At 41.6% G+C, this 19,397-nt stretch overlaps 1 protein-coding gene and 1 long non-coding RNA gene across 2 annotated transcripts in view; one reads left to right on the forward strand and one right to left on the reverse strand.

Moving 5' to 3' along the window:
* Nucleotides 1-2,083: 2,083 nt before the first annotated feature.
* The window catches only part of LOC5566388, a 52,756-nt gene continuing 35,442 nt past the window's right edge, over nucleotides 2,084-19,397 (reverse strand). The window contains exons 4-7 of the mRNA XM_021843186.1: nucleotides 14,933-15,564; nucleotides 14,677-14,873; nucleotides 3,654-3,758; nucleotides 2,084-3,591 (exon numbers count right to left, since the gene is read on the reverse strand). Of these exons, the coding sequence (XP_021698878.1) occupies nucleotides 3,531-3,591; nucleotides 3,654-3,758; nucleotides 14,677-14,873; nucleotides 14,933-15,564 (995 nt within the window). The 3' untranslated portion in view covers nucleotides 2,084-3,530. The remainder of the gene's footprint in view (nucleotides 3,592-3,653; nucleotides 3,759-14,676; nucleotides 14,874-14,932; nucleotides 15,565-19,397) is intronic.
* On the forward strand, nucleotides 15,992-16,493 carry LOC110676217. Its single transcript, XR_002500179.1, has 2 exons — nucleotides 15,992-16,283; nucleotides 16,353-16,493. It is a non-coding gene; the product is annotated as an uncharacterized LOC110676217 (long non-coding RNA).

The following is a 19,397-nucleotide window of genomic DNA, read 5'->3' on the forward strand; positions in this document are numbered from 1 at the left end:
CAGCCATTCTGTTTATATTTGCTTTCTCACAGCAAACAAAAGCAATGTTGTGACAGTTCTCACAGCAAACAAAGAAAATTTCGTCAACATTGCACTACTACGCAGGCAATTGGATTGGTCCATGGTAACAAGTGAATTTGGCACCGCTCAAACGTCAAATTAGTGAACCCGACCAGAACCACATAACAAGATTACAGTGGGGATTCGCTCGTTGGGAGTCCGCTACATGGAATGACTCGATGGTTGGATGTTCGCTGGTTGGAAAAAAATCCAACTAAAAAGCACTCGAATGTCAGGAGAAGATGTCAAACTAACTTTGACGTCTGACTACCGTCGCATTGAAATCTCCATATATAGAACAAATGTGTATGTATATGTGCGTTTCGTGACGATTTGCCCTCCAGATACGTTGGTCTGGAGCATTTTCACCAGCTGTCAGTCGTTCCAACTAACGGGTCGGATTCGTTAGATGGAAGGCAGTCGTGTTCCAACCAGCGAATCCCCGCTGTATAACACATCCCTATCAGCAGCAGTTAAAAATAACAGAAGTTGATAAAATGTTGTTATAAAGATGGCTTGGTTCTCAACTTGATATATTTTTATTAACACATTCATAACAACATTTGTTATAATTTTGACATCGCATTTATAAGTTTGATGCAAACAACATCCGATGTCATAAACAGTAACATGGTTTGCAATAATTTTGTTATTTTGTAACACCCTTGCAACACATTCTGTAATAGTTTTGATATAATTGTAACAGGGTTTGTTATATTTTAATTTAGTTTGGTGCAAATTTTGTTAGAATTTTTGTTATTTTAACTACTAACGGTACATGTTTTATAACAACTGGTGATATAAAAAAATCATATCAGGGGAACACATTCTGTTATAATCTTGTTTCTTCCGTCTGGTCGGGAACTCGTGCATTGGTTCTTTGTTCCGATTAATTTCTTCACTCGCAGTAAAAATGAACCTGTCGTCTCACGTGCCATTTTTTCGCTCGCATAGAAATGAACTTCTCACCTCATTCGAGTCGACTCTCGGAATCGAAGTGACCATGGATCGATGCACGAGTTCACTAGTTTGATTTTTGAGCGGTGCCGTATTCACTCGTTGCCATGGTCACGTAAATAATACGGTTCCGCTCAAACGCCAAATAATGAACTCATGCCTTGGTTCATTCACGACTCCTCTCACTCCAGTCGTGGAATAAGCACAAATAACCGCTCTTTTGCGAGAGACCCAACAGCGACCTCGTTACTGTTTCGTCAACAGTATTGCTGGTAACGAGTCCTAAGAGAATTTCTGGGTGAATTCGTTCAGTAATGAAACTATATAATTTGGGATGTATGCGAAAATGAATCCTTTATGGATTTTTGCTATGGACCAGTGCACGAGTTCACTATTAGACGTTTGAGCGGTGCCGTGTTATTTATGTAGCTATGGAGCAATGCACGAGTTCACTATTTGACGTTTGAGCGGTGCCGTGTTATTTACGTGACCATGGCAACTAGTGAATATGGCACCGCTCAAACGTCAAATTAGTGAACTCGTGCATCGGTCCCATAGTAACCAGTGAATTCGGCACCGCTCAAACGTCAAATAGTGAACTCGTGCATCGGTTTATTGGACCATGGACCAATGCATGAGTTCACTAATTTGAAGTTTGAGTGATGCCGAATTCACTGGTTTCCATGGTCACATAAACAACACGGCGTCGCTAAAACGTCAAAGAGTGAATCCGTGCATTTATGGACCACTTGCACGAATTTCGCCAGATAATCTCACTATAAATTTAAAGAAATATTTTTTCAAAAATCCTTTTGTGAATTACTTGTGGTTCTAAAATATTTATTATATAACATATAGTTTGTGGACGGATCTAGGAACGGATTTTTTAAAGATGTTCCTCACATAAAGCAACACAAATGGTTCCTCGCCTACAGCTCATTGATTTCCCACCATTCAGCAATTTCCCACATTTCGATGTGAAACGATGTGAACGCTTCCGCAAGTGACGAACCCTCTTTTCTAAAAAACACATGGAACTTTCGGAAACAACAGAAACATGCTGCCATTGCGCGGCAATTGATAGAGTGCTTTTATTTTTGCGACCTAATATGTTACACAATTGCTAAATTGTTGCTTTTTCTTTCAGCTCACCTCATGCTACCGCCCTACGCTCGCTCATAATATATATCAGTTCAGTGCACTAATTTTCGAGGTTTATTCACTTCCCTCTTCCCGAGTGGTGCTGCTACGCTCTGTGGCCACAAACTGAGGTTGAGGAGGCTGACTGGCGGCAACCAGAGCACCTGTGCAGAAAAAGGCAATCTATCATTTTTTTTTTCCCTTGAATAAATTCAACATGAGTTCGAGTGTTTTTTTTTGTTTTTCATTCGTTTGTTCTGTTATCGAATTGATTTAAATATGAACAACCAAGCGTTTCGCCTTCTGCTCTTTTTGTCAGTCCATTTGTTCGCCGGTATGTGTCTTCTCTGTACCTCTAGTGGGAAGCTAAACGTCTTCATTATGATTTAATTGGTTTTTGCTGGGGTCGACTGGCGGTGAGATTAGCAGTGCAGCAAAAAAGGGCGTTGTCTGCATACTGATCTGCTTCGCTATAGTTTTTTTTTTTCGTGTATAACTTGTACCCTATAGTCGGGTGAACTGAGCATTGCGGTTTATTGTTCATTTGTTCCGATTTTGTGCGAGACTTCGTACAAATATATATGTCATTATTGTTGGTTTAATATGGTTTGTGGTGTTGCTTAATAGGATTCATTTTTTTTCAGGCAGGCCAACGACAGTTATTTAATTAAACCACCTTCTGGAAATTGGTTTCCTAATTCTGATAAACTGAATAATCTTCCGATGATTTAGAAGAAATGATATGAACAATTACAAGAACGGCACAATAAACAACCAACTTTACGTATTTGTTCACTAAATTATTTGAGAAACAGTTGACTTGTCCGATATTTTGGCCGTGGTAAGGCAGCTTTACTGGATTATGTTACGAAGGAAAATGCATCAAATAAAAAAAATGGCAATAGATTGATCACTTCATTCTAATAAAGAAAAAAAATAATTGGCAAAAATCGCCGATCGCTATAATTGATTCCAACCAAATCTAAACTTTGTCCTATAAGGAAGTTATTGAGATTTAAAAAATACCCTAAGAAATATAATATGGTTAGTTTTACACAGCTGATTGCGAATGGTTAAATAATTGATTATTGATTTTCATAGATATATGTCTTACTCTTAAGCTCCTCTAATAAATTATTTGATTAGATTTCGAAGGAGTGAGATGTGGGCGGCTGGCGCTCACGCTTTCACTAGTCTATCTACGAACGTAATATTATTCTGACTTAAATGACCACGATTCGAGTCGTCCAACACATTTTGGCCTAAAGTTAACGAAATACTCCCCTTCATCCCATTACTGCTCCTTTACAGTAGATTTTTTATCTTTGTTTTAGTATATTCGATACGACACTCTGTTTCACCAACGATGCAGTCTAGAGTCTAACCTTCAGCGATTCCATTCGTTGAACTATTCGTCGCCGGAGTTCGGCGTATCTGAGGAAGGAATCAAAGAGAATATTATCAGTGAAAGCATATCACAATTTGTTGCGACTTACTTCGTCCTTATCCGAATGAGTTCCCGCTGCTCCTCTTCGTGATAGCGTTCCAGAATCGCTCGGCATTCCGGGATCGACAGGTTCAAGAATTGGGCCACTTCGCTGCTGCACTCGTTAAATTAGAATGAGTAAGAAGTAAGACAAAAGAGTTAGGAATAATATCGACTTTTCAAGAAAATAATGAATAGGGGGACATGGGGCAAGAAGGACACCCGGGGCAAGAGTGCCACCTCTAATTCCACGTAGTTCAAATCATTTTTTTTATGTTTAACGCAGGATAAGTATAAATTGAGTACAAATTGAGGGTTGTGTAAATATTACAGTTAAAAATGTCTAGTACAAAAAATTAGAAAAATGTCTTTAACTCACCAACGCAAAATATGCGAAATATTATAAGAATGTAAGGCTGGAAACCAAGGTTTGACTCCCAATAAATACAAAACATATTGATTTTTCCGCACAGTATTGATGATTTTCAATTGTTTAATATAGCTGTGAGGATTTTTTTTTCGAAAAAGTCCTTTTGACATTAAATTTTACATATATAATAACAGTATGTCTTATGGGGCAAGAGGACACCGCAATTTTCTCATATAAAATCAAATGAACTTTTATTTTTCTTGTTTAATATTGCATTCAATCAATGTTTCCTACTTAATAAAATCAAAATAAACCAATTTGGACATTCAAAATGGTTTCTGAAAATTTTTACTATTATTGTTACAGTCAAATAAGATGAAAACTAAATTAATTTCGTAAAATTACTTATTAACTATAAGTCAACTTTTATCCCTCAGTTTTTATCTTTACTTACTCTACAATTTATCCTTTAGGCGGGGAAATAATTATATACAAAATTTGTGGCATTTTGCTCTGGTGGTCTTCTTGCCCCATACGAGTGGCCCTCTTGCCCCGTGCCTCGTTTAAAAACCTCATAAGAAGGGACATTTTCAAAAATCTCAAATCATCATGTGTTTCTTATATTTTTGAAATCAATCGATAACATCATTTAGAACAAGAGCTGAGCTTGCCCCTACACTGGAATAATCTTCAAAAATTGTGCTAATCAACCATGATTTGAACCTATATTTCTTAAGGTGTCCTTCTTGCCCCCAGCCCCCCTAAATGCAGACAAAGAAACAACTTTTATAGACAGACGGGGTTTAAATATTTGCAACAATTCGTGGACGTATATTCCATTCCATTTTTTCGCTGTTTGCACCAATTCACTCAAAGTTGGTTCATCTTACGAATGTGTTTAATTTATCGACCTCTGTGCCAACTACAAATAAAAACGTGAAATTAACGCTTTTTTCTATGGCTCGATTTACAGAATAGACCCCTAAATTAAGAGTCATTTGCAGAGGCACTTTTCGTAGACCAAAAAGGTTGAAAAAAAATTTTCAAAAATAAATTTTAAATTTCTTTTGACTTTAACATTTGTTCAATAGCCCTAATAAACAATAACATGAATCACATGGCACGGTAAATGGCTGGGCATGGCGTACCATTGGTACCTCGCGTACCTACAGGAATAAAATAGACCCCTTTGTGTGGTCCTTAGCCTCTTGCCCAGCAACTCCTATCCCTACCTCCTCGTGGTACTGGCCGGGGTACGAGTAACCTTGGGGAAGATCGGGTAACCAACCCCCGGTGGGAACTTTGGTCGTATGCTGACAGGGAAGGGGGGGTTTGCTTTTGCAAACCTGGAGCGTCTGTACTCCACATTAGGAGCGGCTCACAACAGCGTCTGTTCCCCATGTCAGGGGCGGCTGATCATCGTCCGAGTGCCAGAGAAGGACTCTAAGCTAAACTGCGCACTATGGCCCTCCGAACATTTAGGGGGAATGGTCCTCCGGAAATCTAGGGGGTTGGTGTCAGGCCCTGCAAGCCAGCCGTAAAAATACACCAGCACAGGAACGTCAACGAGAGAATACGGACCGGAACAATCGGCAAAGACCACAGCGACGAAAATGGACTAGCGATTGGAAACACGGTACGTGGAACTGCAAATCTCTCAACTTCATCGGAAGCACACGCATACTCTCCGATGTACTGAAGATTCGCGGTTTCGACATCGTAGCGCTGCAGGAGGTGTGTTGGACAGGTTCGATGGTGCGAACATTTAGAGGTAATCATACCATCTACCAGAGCTGCGGCAACACACGTGAGCTGGGAACAGCTTTTATAGTGATGGGTGATATGCAGAGGCGCGTGATCGGGTGGTGGCCGATCAACGAAAGAATGTGCAAGTTGAGGCTCAAAGGCCGGTTCTTCAACTTCAGCATCATAAACGTGCATAGCCCTCACTCCGGAAACACTGATGATGACAAGGACGCATTTTACGCGCAGCTCGAACGCGAGTACGACCGCTGCCCAAGCCACGACGTCAAGATCATCATAGGAGACTTAAACGCTCAGGTTGGCCAGGAGGAGGAGTTCAGACCGACGATTGGAAAGTTCAGCGCCCACCGGCTGACGAAAGAGAACGGCCTACGACTGATAGATTTTGCCGCCTCCAAGAACATGGTTATTCGCAGCACCTACTTCCAGCACAGCCTCCCGTATCGATACACCTGGAGATCACCACTGCAGACGGAATCACAAATCGACCACGTTTTGATCGATGGACGGCACTTCTCCGATATTACCAACGTCAGAACCTATCGTGGCGCTAACATTGACTCCGACCACTACCTGGTGATGGTGAAACTGCGCCAAAAACTATCCGTCGTCAACACTGTACGGTATCGACGCCCGCCTCGGTATAACCTAGCGCGACTGGCCCAACCGAACGTCGCTGCCGCATACGCGCAGCATCTCGAGGTAGCGTTGCCGGAAGAGGGCGAGCTTGACGAAGCCCCTCTTGAGGACTGCTGGAGCAACATAAAAGCAGCCATCAACAACGCAGCCGAGAGCATCGTCGGGTACGTGAAAAGGAGGGCATGTGACGATTGGTTCGACGAAGAATGCAGGCAGGTTTTGGAGCAGAAGAATGCAGCGCGGGCTGCAATGCTGCAGCAAGGAACGGGACAAAACGTGGAGCGATATAAAAGAAAACGAAAGCAGCAAACCCGCCTATTCCGGGACAAAAAGCGCCGCCTGGAAGAAGCGGAATGTGAAGAAATGGAACAGCTGCATCGTTCACAAGAAACGCGAAAGTTTTACGAGAAGCTTAACGCATCCCGAAAAGGCTTCGTGCCGCGAGCCGAAATGTGTAGGGATAAGGACGGAAGCATCTTGACGGACGGACGTGAGGTGATTGAAAGGTGGAAGCAGCACTACGACGAACACCTGAATGGTACGGAGAACACAGGCGCCGAGGGTCACGACAGCGGAGGAAGTGGCTACGTCAGCACGGCGGATGAAGGAAACCAACCTGCCCACATATTGAGGGAAGTTAAGGATGCCATCAACCAGCTCAAGAATAACAAGGCCGCTGGTAAGGATTGTATTGGAGCTGAACTCATCAAAATGGGCCCGGAGAGGTTGGCAGTCTGTCTGCACCGGCTGATCGTCAGAATCTGGGAAACGGAACAGCTGCCGGAGGAGTGGAAGCAAGGGGTCATATGCCCCATCTAGAAGAAGGGCGACAAACTGGAATGTGAAAACTATCGTGCGATCACTATTCTGAATGCCGCCTACAAAGTGCTATCCCAGATTATCTTCCGTCGTCTATCACCAATAACAAATGAGTTTGTGGGAAGTTATCAAGCTGGTTTCATCAACGGCCGCTCGACAACGGACCAAATCTTCACTGTACGGCAAATCCTCCAGAAATGCCGTGAATACCAAGTCCCAACGCATCACTTGTTCATCGATTTCAAAGCGGCTTATGATAGCATCGACCGCGAAGAGCTATGGAAAATCATGGACGAGTGCAGCTTTCCCGGGAAGCTAACAAGACTAATAAGAGCAACGATGGACGGTGTGCAGAATAGCGTGAATATTTCGGGTGAACATTCCAGTTCGTTCGAATCCCGCCGGGGACCTCGACAGGGCGATGGACTTTCGTGCCTGCTGTTCAACATCGCGCTAGAAGGTGTCATGCGGAGAGCCGGGTTCAATAACCGAGGTACGATTTTCACAAGATCCAGCCAATTTGTTTGCTTCGCGGATGATATGGATATTGTCGGCAGAACATTTGGAACGGTGGCAGACGTGTACACCCGCCTGAAACGTGAAGCGACAAAAGTCGGCCTGGTGGTGAATGCGTCAAAAACAAAGTACATGCTGATAGGCGGAACCGAGCGCGACAGAGCCCGCCTGGGAAGCAGTGTTACGATAGACGGGGATACTTTTGAGGTGGTTGATGAGTTCGTCTACCTCGGATCCTTGTTAACGGCTGATAACAACGTTAGTCGTGAAATACGGAGACGCATCATCAGTGGAAGTCGCGCCTACTATGGGCTCCAGAAGAAGCTGCGGTCGAGAAAGATTCACCCTCGCACCAAATGTACCATGTACAAAACGCTTATAAGACCGGTGGTCCTCTATGGACATGAAGCATGGACCATGCTGGAAGAGGACCTGCAAGCACTTGGAGTGTTCGAACGAAGGGTGCTTAGGACGATCTTTGGCGGAGTACAGGAAAACGGTGTGTGGCGGCGGAGAATGAACCACGAGCTCGCTAGGCTCTACGGCGAACCCAGTATCCAGAAGGTTGCGAAAGCCGGAAGGGTGCGCTGGGCAGGACATGTTGCAAGACTACCGGACAACAATCCTGCAAAGATGGTGTTCGCTTCGAATCCGGTTGGCACAAGAAGGCGAGGAGCACAGCGAGCGAGGTGGCTTGATCAGGTGCAACAAGATCTGGAAAACGTGGGCCAAAATCGAAGTTGGAGAGACACAGCCATGGACCGAGTAAATTGGCGTAACATCGTTAACGAGGTTTTATCAAATTAATTGATGTAACACCAACTAAATAAATAAAATAATGAATCACATGTAAACGATGACATTTTGTTCTTGTCAATTCTTTTATTTTTAAATCATTCATTGTTATTTCTTACATCATGGGTGGCACTTACGTTACTGTTTTGTACAATTTTTACCACTCTTGGTTTTATTTTTCAGAAAGTCGGATGTCTCGTCGGAAAAATCATTGAGAGAAATCAGTTTTCGGGAAGGATTTTTTTTTATTAAGTATTTATTAAGATATGCATCGACAGTGCTGTTCGGCCTCAATATTAGCTTCCATAAGTCCATCATATAGGTGGCCCCTTATTCATGGTGTCATGGGGCTAAAAAGAATACCGTGCCAAGGAATGAATGGTTAGGGGGGTCCAAAGAAACCTAACCGTGCACGGTGCCTGTGGAGTACCGGGACACCCTTCACAGTATCATTCCCTTACTGTGCTACCCGGAGAAATGGCGCAGTAGACTTTGGGTTTCTCCGAGATAATCGGTTACCAGGGTGTCCATTCAAAGTCAGTTTTCAAATTCCCGGATTTTTCCCGGATGCCTAAAAGTTTAAATCCGGGTGAAATCATTATGCTTTTTATTTTTAGACATTTTCAATGCAAAGTTTTGTAATTTGATTTGACTTTCAAAATATTCGTTTTTACACCATGATTTAGCTTCAAAAAGTTTTTTTTTCACCGATTAAAAACTTTATTTGGTTTGATAACATCAGAACATAATTTAATTTTTTTTATCCTATAAATTGTCAAATATTGGAATATCAGAAACACCATTGCAGTTCCATAAATAGTGAATTGAATAGTGTAGACGTAGAGGATTATTTTAATCTAATCACTAAATCTTAGAAGGATTAAAAAAAATCAAGCTACTTGCTTTTGAATGTCAAATTTTAAGTACCTAATACAGAACATAGGGGCCGTCCATTAATTACGTAAGGGTTTATAGGGGGAGGGGGGGGGTTTGGTTTTTCTTACGCACCATACAATTTATTTTTAATTTTCATACCAAAAATCTTATCATGGAGGGTGGGGGGGTCAAGAAATCCCTAAAAATGTCTTACGTATTAAATGAACAGCCCCATAGCGGAAGCTTACATGATATTATTGTAATTTTACACGATGTGACGTGTAAATTTGCGACAAATCTGGCATTCCCTTCATGTGCATGATTTCACGCTGAAATTTACAAGGGGTTTCTTTCTGTTTAGACACCCAAGAGATGATTGAGCAATCCCCAACTGAACAACCTCCATATGTACTAGAAACGAAGAACACGATGATAACAGGGTCTATGGAGTGCGGACGATACACCCCTACCAGAACTAACGGACAGCCCTCGATATCTTGGCGAAAATGTTTTCCCAGGGACGCACAGAAGTCATAGTGCCTATCTCCCGGAATCCCTAACATACTAGCCGGGTAACCAGGGTCCTATCGTTGCGGAAGTTTTGGCCGTACCAGAACCGGCGAATAACCTCTGGTGCTCTGTCAGGGTTGGGAGAGGGACGTAAAAGGGACATACTTATGTCCTAATTCTCCAAGGAAAACGAGGGATGCAAGCAATGGAAACATACAATCAGTGCCCTGGACACCAATCAGAAGGCAAATACCAAGACGTTCAATTCTCCGAAAAACAACTACGAAACCAAGAATCCTCCCACACGAAATCAAAGAAGATCGTGCTGCACTTACACGCCATCGTCAAGTTTGGTAGCAACAAAAGTCAAGAATCTCTTAAATCTCAAGCCTGCGACTCCCTCATCTTTTTCAAGCCTGAGTGCCACATCGGGATCTGCACTTGGTGGAGCTCTGTCGGAGTCCGCAACTAGTCCGTTTTTTGTCCCACGAATTCCTGAAATGGCCACATCTCGATACACTAATTGTGTATCAGAACAATATACCTCTGTTGGATGTACCATTACCGAGGAACAATTCTTCAACTTCCTTGGTCCAGAATGGGGTTCCTAGTACCGACCCCTTTTGACAAGTACCGGTTCTACGGTACTGTAACTCTCAGTACCGGTAGCACCGGTAAAATACCGGTACTGAAAGATTTTTTGCAATTAATATGAAGCATACAGTATTCGACAAAAAAAATGCTATTTTTTCAAATTCGTCAATAAACATAAGTTTGCTGAAGCTTATTTTTTATTGATTACTAGTGGTCCCGGCAAACTTCGTCTTGCCATCAAGTAGGCTATTGTAAAACGTCATGTATCCCCATACAAAATGACAAATTTGTCTTCTCCCGTTTTCCCGATTATTCCAGAGACTTTTACAAACTTTTTCCTTGCACGATCACGTCGCACGCCTTGTGGAGTGCAACAATGGGAAACTTACGTCAATCTGTTCACCCCTTCTCAAGTTATTTCGGATAATTTCTGGACTTTTTTTCATTTCATAACCTTGCTTTTCATTCATGAAACAGAATTTAAAAATGCAAAGCAGCGTATTTTTGTAAAAAAAAAACTTTCAGACGCGGGAAAAGCTCTTTCTGCATCGTGAAGTATCAACAAATATTTCGATTTGAACTTGGCAATCGTGATATACGAAATATTCCAAACAATTTATATCAACCTTTGTGCCATAATTGAAGAACCTTTAAATGCTTCAATATCCTAAAACTTTTCTTTATATTTGTACCGATACGTCTAGAAAGCTTGATATTCACCATCAGCAAATGCATTTGTATTCGATAATCGATGATTCGTTGGTAATCATAGGATCTGCTGAATCATTTCCATTCACCCTCAGTTATTTTTTTTAAATGTTTTAAAACATATTTTTAGCGGAAATAAGATGCAAATAATGAGCGTTAGAGTGTCCATCCCGGGACAAAAAATCCCGAGATTTGACAAATTTCGGGATTTGCCGTTTCCCGGGATATTAGTTGTGATTTCCCGGGAATTCCAGGATTCCCGAAAAGTACGTAGAATTTAATAAAAATCACTAAATTTAAATGAAAAGCAACGACATTTTTGCTTACTATCAAACCTTATTTGATTAAGTAGAAAAGCATCATGGAAAAAAGAATAAACGAGTAATTATTTTTATGAAAAGTTCAATTAATTTGTATAGATAGATTTTCATACAATAAGACAGGGGGAGGTCGAAAAATGATCAAAATTGTCTTACATAATTAATGACCAGCCCCTTCCGAAAAAAAAAAATCTAAATTATTTAGCGATGACACTTCCCTTGAGCAATTCCTGAAGGAGTTAAAGGAATTCTGTGGAGGAATCCCCGAAAAAAAAAATGCTTGAACACAGTATGTCCCTTCGGGCTTTCTTGGAAGAATTTATGGAGAATCCCTAGAAAAGTCTTAGGAAAATTTCTGAAATATTTCATGGTGTAATTTTTGAAGAATCCTCTGAAGAACTTACTGCACTCTCTGGGCGAGTTTTCAAAAAAAAAAAATCATCGAATCATTCCCTGTTGAAATGTTTCTAAATAAATTAGTTGGGAACTCCTTAAAGGAGCCTCTGGAGTAATTTCTGAGCAAATCCTAGGACAAACTCCTAAAAGAATTCCTGGAGGATTCCCTAGAAAAATTGCAGAAATAGTTTCGGCAAGGAATCCTTCGTGAAACTCTGAAGGAACCCTATGGAGAATTTATGGAGGAATCCTTGAAGAAATTCCTAGAAATTGAATTCAGATGTCTGCCCAGGTAAAATCTTCGAAAGAATTACTAAAATGCCTGAATTATTTCAAGAAATCCCTGTGTGAGTTTCTGAAGGAAATCTGTGGAGGAATCTCTTTGAAAATTCTTTGAAGAAACCTTTGGAAGAACTACTGGAGGTTTCTTCGGAGGAATTTTTGGGAAATATCTGAAATATTGCTTAGAGAAATCTTTAAAGGATTGGAGAAAGTACTGCAATCACTGGAAAAGTTTTCGAAAATATCTCTGAATTATTACCTGGAGAAATGTTACTAGAGAAATTCGTTTCGAAAGCTCTGAGAGAGCTCTTGGAAGAATTTATGGAGGAATCCTTTTGAGAAATTCTTTAGAGCAATTGCAAATTAGAGAAATTTTGGATAGATTTCATGGAGGAATATTTGGAGGAACTCTGGTACAATGCTTGGAGAAATTTCTGCAGGAGTCTCTAGCAGATCCCGTTGAGAAATTTCTGGAAAATATCTAAATTATGTCTAGGTGAAATCTTTGAAGAAATTACTGAAATCCTTGGAGGAGTTTTCGAAAGAATCTCTAAATTATTTCGTGGCGAAATTTTCCTAGAGAAATTCCTCGAGAAATCTCTGAAAGATTTTCTTGAGGAATACTGTGGAGTTATCTCTGGAGATAATTGATGAATTCCTGCAGGAAGCCTTGGTGGATCCCTTGAGAAAACTCCGTGGAAATTTTCGGAAGAATCACAGGATAAATCTTTGGTAGAATTTCTGGAGTATTCTCTGGAGGAATTCCGGGTGGGTAATATTTTAATTATTTATTGGTGAATTACTTCAAGAGAACCTTGAAGCAATTAATGGAATACCCGGAGAGTTCTCGAAAGTATCTTGTTATTTTAGAAAAAAAAAAATGACAAAATGATATTTGAGAAAAATTCTCGTGATATAATTGAATTGGATGTTGGAGAAATTCCTGAGAGAATCCCTGAAAGAATTCCAGGATAAATCCCTAAAGATCCTCTTTAGGAATCCCTGAACAAATAGAAGGAGTAAATCTTGGCAAAATCCCTGGTGAAATTATAGAGGAATTCCAGGGGGCATTCTCGAAAGAATCTTTGGAAACATTTCAGAAAAATATCTGAATTATGTCGAGGTAAAATCTATGATGGCATTACTGAAATCCCCGCGGGAGTTTTCGAAAAATCTCTGAATTATTAAGCGGTGAAATTCGCCTAGAGAAATTCCTTGAAAAATTGCTGAAGGTGTTTCGAGACGAAATCTGGTGGAGGATATCCTCAAGAAATTGCAGGACTCTCTGATGGATCCCTGGAGGAGTCTCTTTGGGATTTCTTAGAAAAATCTCTGGAGAAATCTGCGGAAGAGTTTGGGAAGGAGTCTCTGGAGAAAAGATTTTTGGAAAGAATTACTGAAATCCTTGAAGGAGTTTTTAAAAGAATCACTGAATTATTTAGCGGCGAAATTTCTTCAGAGAAATTCCTTGGGAAGTTCCTGAAGTATTTTCTGAAACAATTTCTAGAGAAATTGTAGAATGAACTCCTGGAAGAATTCGTGTTTGAATCGTGCAGTCTCTCCATGTATCCTTGGAGGAAATTGTGAAAAATATCTGAATAATTTCTTGTTTAAATCTTCAAGGACCTGGAATACCTAAAGAAGATTTCAAAAATATCTAATTATTTCCTGCCAATATGTCCCTAGAGAAAATCATTGAAAAATTCCTGAAGAAACTTTTGGATAAATTCCTAAGGCGATCCATTAACAAATTCTTTATGAAATCTCTCTTCTTCTTCTTGTCATGACGTCCTCACTGGGACAGAGCCTGCTGCTCAGCTTAGTGTTCTTATGAGCACTTCCACAGTCTAGGTAAAATCTTTGAAGAAACTATTGAAATCCTTGGAAAAGTTATTGAAAATAATCTCTGAATTATTACGTGATGAAATTTTCAAAAAAAAAAAATCCTAGGCAAATAGCCGTAAACAAACTCTTGAAGGAGTTTCTGAAAAAAATAAATAAATGAGGCATTCTTTGGAGAAACAGCATGAGGTCGTGAGAAACTCTCGAGAAATCTATTGAAGAATTCTTAAAATAGTCTCTGTAGGTGTCATTGGACGAATTTCTGATGACATATTTCTTGTTGATTTTTTTATAAGAAATCATTAAAGGTGTTACTGCATTTTTGGACGAGTTTTCGAAAAAAAATCTCTGATCTATTGCATAATGAGAAAATCCTGAAGACATGTGGCATGTACGAAGATACTCCATGCTCTGGGAAATCGAGATAATTTCCATTACCAAAAGATCCTCGACCTGTAGGACTTGAACCCACGACCCTCAGCTTGGTCTTTCAAGGTAATGCTGCCCAAAATAAGCTAGCAGCAAACATCAAGCTTATGTCGTTCTATATAGCAATTTTTAAGAAGATTTTTCAAATTTTGAAGCTGGCAATCATGACATACCTGATCTCCGGTGTCTGTTGACCATCCATCAGAAACAGTTTTGCGATATCCTCATGCGGTCCCAGAATGATCCGTGCCACCAGCGGATAATCGTCATCCTTTAGCTTCTTCTGCTCTCCGTTATCCTTGATGACAAACAGCGCAAAATTCTCCGCTCGGCTCTCCACCTTGTACTTCTCCAACAGTAGATTGATCACCTGTAAATAAAACGTTAATTCTTCTCTGTTTTCAAAGTTATATCCTTAAGGTTCTGCACCTCTTGAGTATTGACCAACGACGTCACCCACACATTCATCAGCGAACCGTGCGGTGGCGTAAAGAAAGAGGTCTCCCGATTGTAGAAATGTCCGTTGATGGAACATCTCCGCTTCAGCTTCGTCCGAGATCGTCGATTTCCGGAACGTCTTTTGATAGCGGTCGAACCCGTTTTCGGAGGTTTTCGCAGAACCACACCATCATCGGTAGTGGTCGTCGTCGTTGTCGCCGTGGTTGTCGTGAAACTAGCCGTCGTTATGCTTTCGTCCGTTGGGCTGATGACCTCGCCATTCTGGTCCAGTTCATCGTAACAGTCCATTTTGATGTGGATCGAAGTCTGAGGTCGATCCGAGGGTTTGAGCGTTTCCGTTCCTTCGTCGTCGCTGTCCATGAAACTGTTGCCGGAATAGTTGTTGCCTTGGCTTTTTGACCGTAGAAGACCCCGGTCACCGGTCCAGGTGTCGGTATCGGTGCCAGGGGATGTTACCGAGGGGGATTCCGATTGATGTCGTTGGTAGGAGATTTTGGTCCGTCCATTACTACCACCATTCTGCAAATGAGATTTCGCCGGGGAGGAGAACTTGGAATTTTTCGGATGCTTGAGCGTGTCGTCATTTTCCACGTGGAACGAGTCTAGAATGAAAAATAATAAAAAGGATATAACACGGTGTCCAATCGAAATTCTCATAAAACTAAACATTACATATACTTTGCAATTAGATTAAATGGACAAATTGACATGAAATTTGCGAAAAAGTTACACGTCTCCTCGGTGAGAATTGAACTCACAACTCCCTGTTTGACCAAGAATCTTGTTGAAAAATTAACAAAAATCTGTCCAAGAATACCTGAAAGACCTCACCTCACCAAGTGCTTCGCGAATCACGATATGGAAACCGCTGCTATGAATCGTCCGTGCAAAAAAAAAATCATTGAAATTTGTTTTTTCTCGGTGGAAGCCACGGTGTTCATCTTACCGCCTCTGATAATTTTTCCACCACTTTCTCTACATGAATCGACATTACGATTTTCTTTACCCACTGACCCGCGGTACCCCAATCAAAGTATGCATTGCAAAATTGAACACGATCAAAGATCACAAATCTGTCAATTTTCGAACCGAGTGGACGTCTAAATTCTAGTCCAAAATTCGGGAAAAGGAAAAATTGAAAATGTATTGCATCAGCTTCCCGTTCACATCCTGTTGCTTGCCTAGCAGTTTCTTCTGCGATGGACCGTGTGGACCTTGTGGACCCTGTCCGAACCAGAGCTGTGGGCCCTGCTGCGGTGGAACCGGCTGCTGCCTAGCCCCTTGTGGACCCTGTTGCAGCCCTTGCGGTGGACCCCGGAAGGTGAGATGTGAACCGTTAAGTAAACCCATTCCCGCTGTGACCTGTAGGTTTATTTTTCGCAACGCCAAGTTCGACCACGACATGAGACTGCGCAATGCTGGATTTTACGACTGACGGGGAGTGCCAGGATTGGAGCCAACAAGGATATTCAAGAGCGGAGATAATGTAAAATATCTGCAGAGCGAATAAAAATGATGAATGAAATGAAAATCATCTTAGTAGTTTATATTATTAAATCTCTATTAGGTTATTTGAAAAACAAAAACGGGGGCCTCTAAAATCTGTACAAAATTTGGGCGCGACAGTTTTTTTATACGATTTGCGCATCGCATCACGCGCATGATGGTTTTAAAAGAGTCGACTTCTGCGGCGAATTGTGTACTACGGTGTCTTACCGATTCTGGCAACAAGGCGGGAATTTTATGTTGCCAAATTTGAGATGTTGCCGAATTCGGGAATTTCAAAAGGTTTATGTTAATGTTATTATAACCTACAGAAGGTCCAGAAAAGGCATGGCAACTACCGTTTTGATTCATATTACGGACAGCTTCAAATTCCGGACACTCTACTTTGTATGGGAAACATTTCACACGTCTCTTTAGTGGTTTGACGATTACAATTAATGATTTGACTGTTCCATTAATGATTATCATGAGCTGTCCGGAATTCGAATCAAAGTGTCCGGAATATGAGGCAAAAGTGAGGAAGCGTCCGGAATAAGAATCATGAAAAGGCCACACATTTTGATTTATTAAAAATTATTCAAGTTGCGGAAGCAAATTCTTTACCCACCATTCGAAAGTTAAGGGCTTCCAACGCTTGATAACGCTAAAGAATCATACCGAATGATTTATTTTGTATGCTCTCTGCTGGGTTATACTTCACTGAGGCCTTAAGTATCCGTAATATGAATCAAAACGGTACTACGAATGATGTAGAAACTATTTGGGAGTCTTCTTCAGTTCAAATGTGCAGCTCAAAAGCAAGACTTTATTGGAAGTAGCAGGTTTCGAATGACGGTTTGTTTGAAGATCCTCGGGTGGTTAATTTTCTCAACTTTCCTGAACATACAGTGCAATTTTAGTTGCCACACAATAAAGCGCATTATGCACTTCAACAGAAAAGTAATCGCCTATCTCGATGCGTAGGAAATTTCTTGCAAGAAATGCTCAAGAAAAGCATTTTTCTTTGATCGCAGTACGCAGTTGAGAAGAAATGTCAATTCAAATGGCTTGACCATTTCTTGAGCGGAACAGCATACTTAGCTTAACCCAGAAGCCTTCCTTAGCCGAGTGGTTAGAGTCCGCGGCTACAAAGCAAAGCCATACTGAAGATGTCTGGGTTCGATTCCCAGTCGGTCCAGGATCTTTTCGTAATGGAAATTTCCTTGATTTCCCTGGACATATAGTATCATCGTACTTGCCACACGATATACGAATGCGAAAATGGCAAGTTTGGCAAAGAAAGCTCTCAGTTAATAACTGTGGAAGTTCTCATAAGAACACTAAGCTGAGTAGCCGGCTTTATCCCAGTTCGCTAGTAGTTCGTGCACATATTATACAGTTCGCGCGAACATTCGTGCAATTTGCACTGTGTAATCACAGCTTAACGCAACGAAGAAAAAAACACGCGAACAAACGCAGTAGGCTTTCAAATCATCTATCACGATAATCAACTTAATCAGGCCAAAATCTTTTGTAATTCGCTTCCTTTTTCAAATTTCTGCAAGTTCTCAGTAATGATGAACAAACATCCAATGTTTTTCGAAACGACCTACACCGCAGATTATACCGATCCGGTCACAAACCGTCGTCTATGCCTCCAGAACGATAGCGACCCAAATGTCCCAACAAGCTGCTTTTCTCCACCGCTCAGTTGTACCACTCCAGTGTCCACCCCGAAACCAGCTCCTGAACCGATACCCGTCACAGAGTGCGGCACCAATCGATTCGTACCCAACTTGTGCCATTCTCATCCGGAAGTTTACGCAGATCTTCAGGCTAACCGACAGTGGAATCAACAGTCGGTACAATCTCCGTTGAAAACCACTTACAATATCGATTACGACCACCTGTCGGAGTACCAGCTGGGGCCCTACCCGGAGGACACTAAATACTACATCCGTGAGTGCAATGGTACGGCTTGCAATGGACTGAGCTGTTGTGCAGGAGGGCTCTGCAGTTGTCAGCTGTGCCCTTCCGAGGGTGTTAACGGCTGCCAGGGCCAATATCCAGACCACAGTATTCAGAAGCCATCGAAAATACCGAAGGGTTACATCACTTCCGCACATTGGCCGGAGAGACCCTACCAGGACGAGGGATTGATGACGGAGTACAGAGCCAAGGTTGGACATATTGGAGGCGTCATACAACGGGAACAGATACATGACCACCAGAACTGCAAGATGCCCTCAACATGTCGTCATACGTTTATCATGAAATAAAACTTTTCTGAATGATTCTATAACATTCCTCAGAAAACCATTGCCCCGAAAACCGTTCCCCAGCATTCCATTCCCCAGAATCTCATTCATCGGAATGTTACATTCTCCAGACTGATACATTCCCAGAATGCATCATTTTCTAGAAAACTAGGCCAATGGACCTATGCACGGGTTCACCACTTGACGTTTTAGCGGTGCCGTGTTATTTATGTGACCATGGAAACCAGTGAATTCGGCACCGCTCAAACGTCAAATTAGTGAACTCGTGCATCGGTCCATGGTCCAATGGACCTATGCACGGGTTCACTATTTGACGTTTTAGCGGTGCCGTGTTATTTACGTGACCATGGAAACTAGTGAATTCGGCACCGCCCAAACGTCAAATGAGTGAATTCGTGCATCGGTCCATGCACGGGTTCATTATTTGACGTTTGAGCGGAGCCGTGTTATTTATGGAACCATGGAAACGAGTGAATACGAGTCCATGGACCGATGCACGAGTTCACTAATTTGACGTTTGAGCGGTGCCGAATTCACTGGTTTCCATGGTCACATAAATAACACGGCACCGCTAAAACGTCAAGTGGTGAACCCGTGCATAGGTCCATTGGCCTAGTTTTCTAGAAAATGATGCATTCTGGGAATGTATCAGTCTGGAGAATGTAACATTC

Source organism: Aedes aegypti, chromosome 1 (genome assembly GCF_002204515.2).
Source record: "Aedes aegypti strain LVP_AGWG chromosome 1, AaegL5.0 Primary Assembly, whole genome shotgun sequence".
Lineage (NCBI taxonomy): Eukaryota > Metazoa > Arthropoda > Insecta > Diptera > Culicidae > Aedes > Aedes aegypti.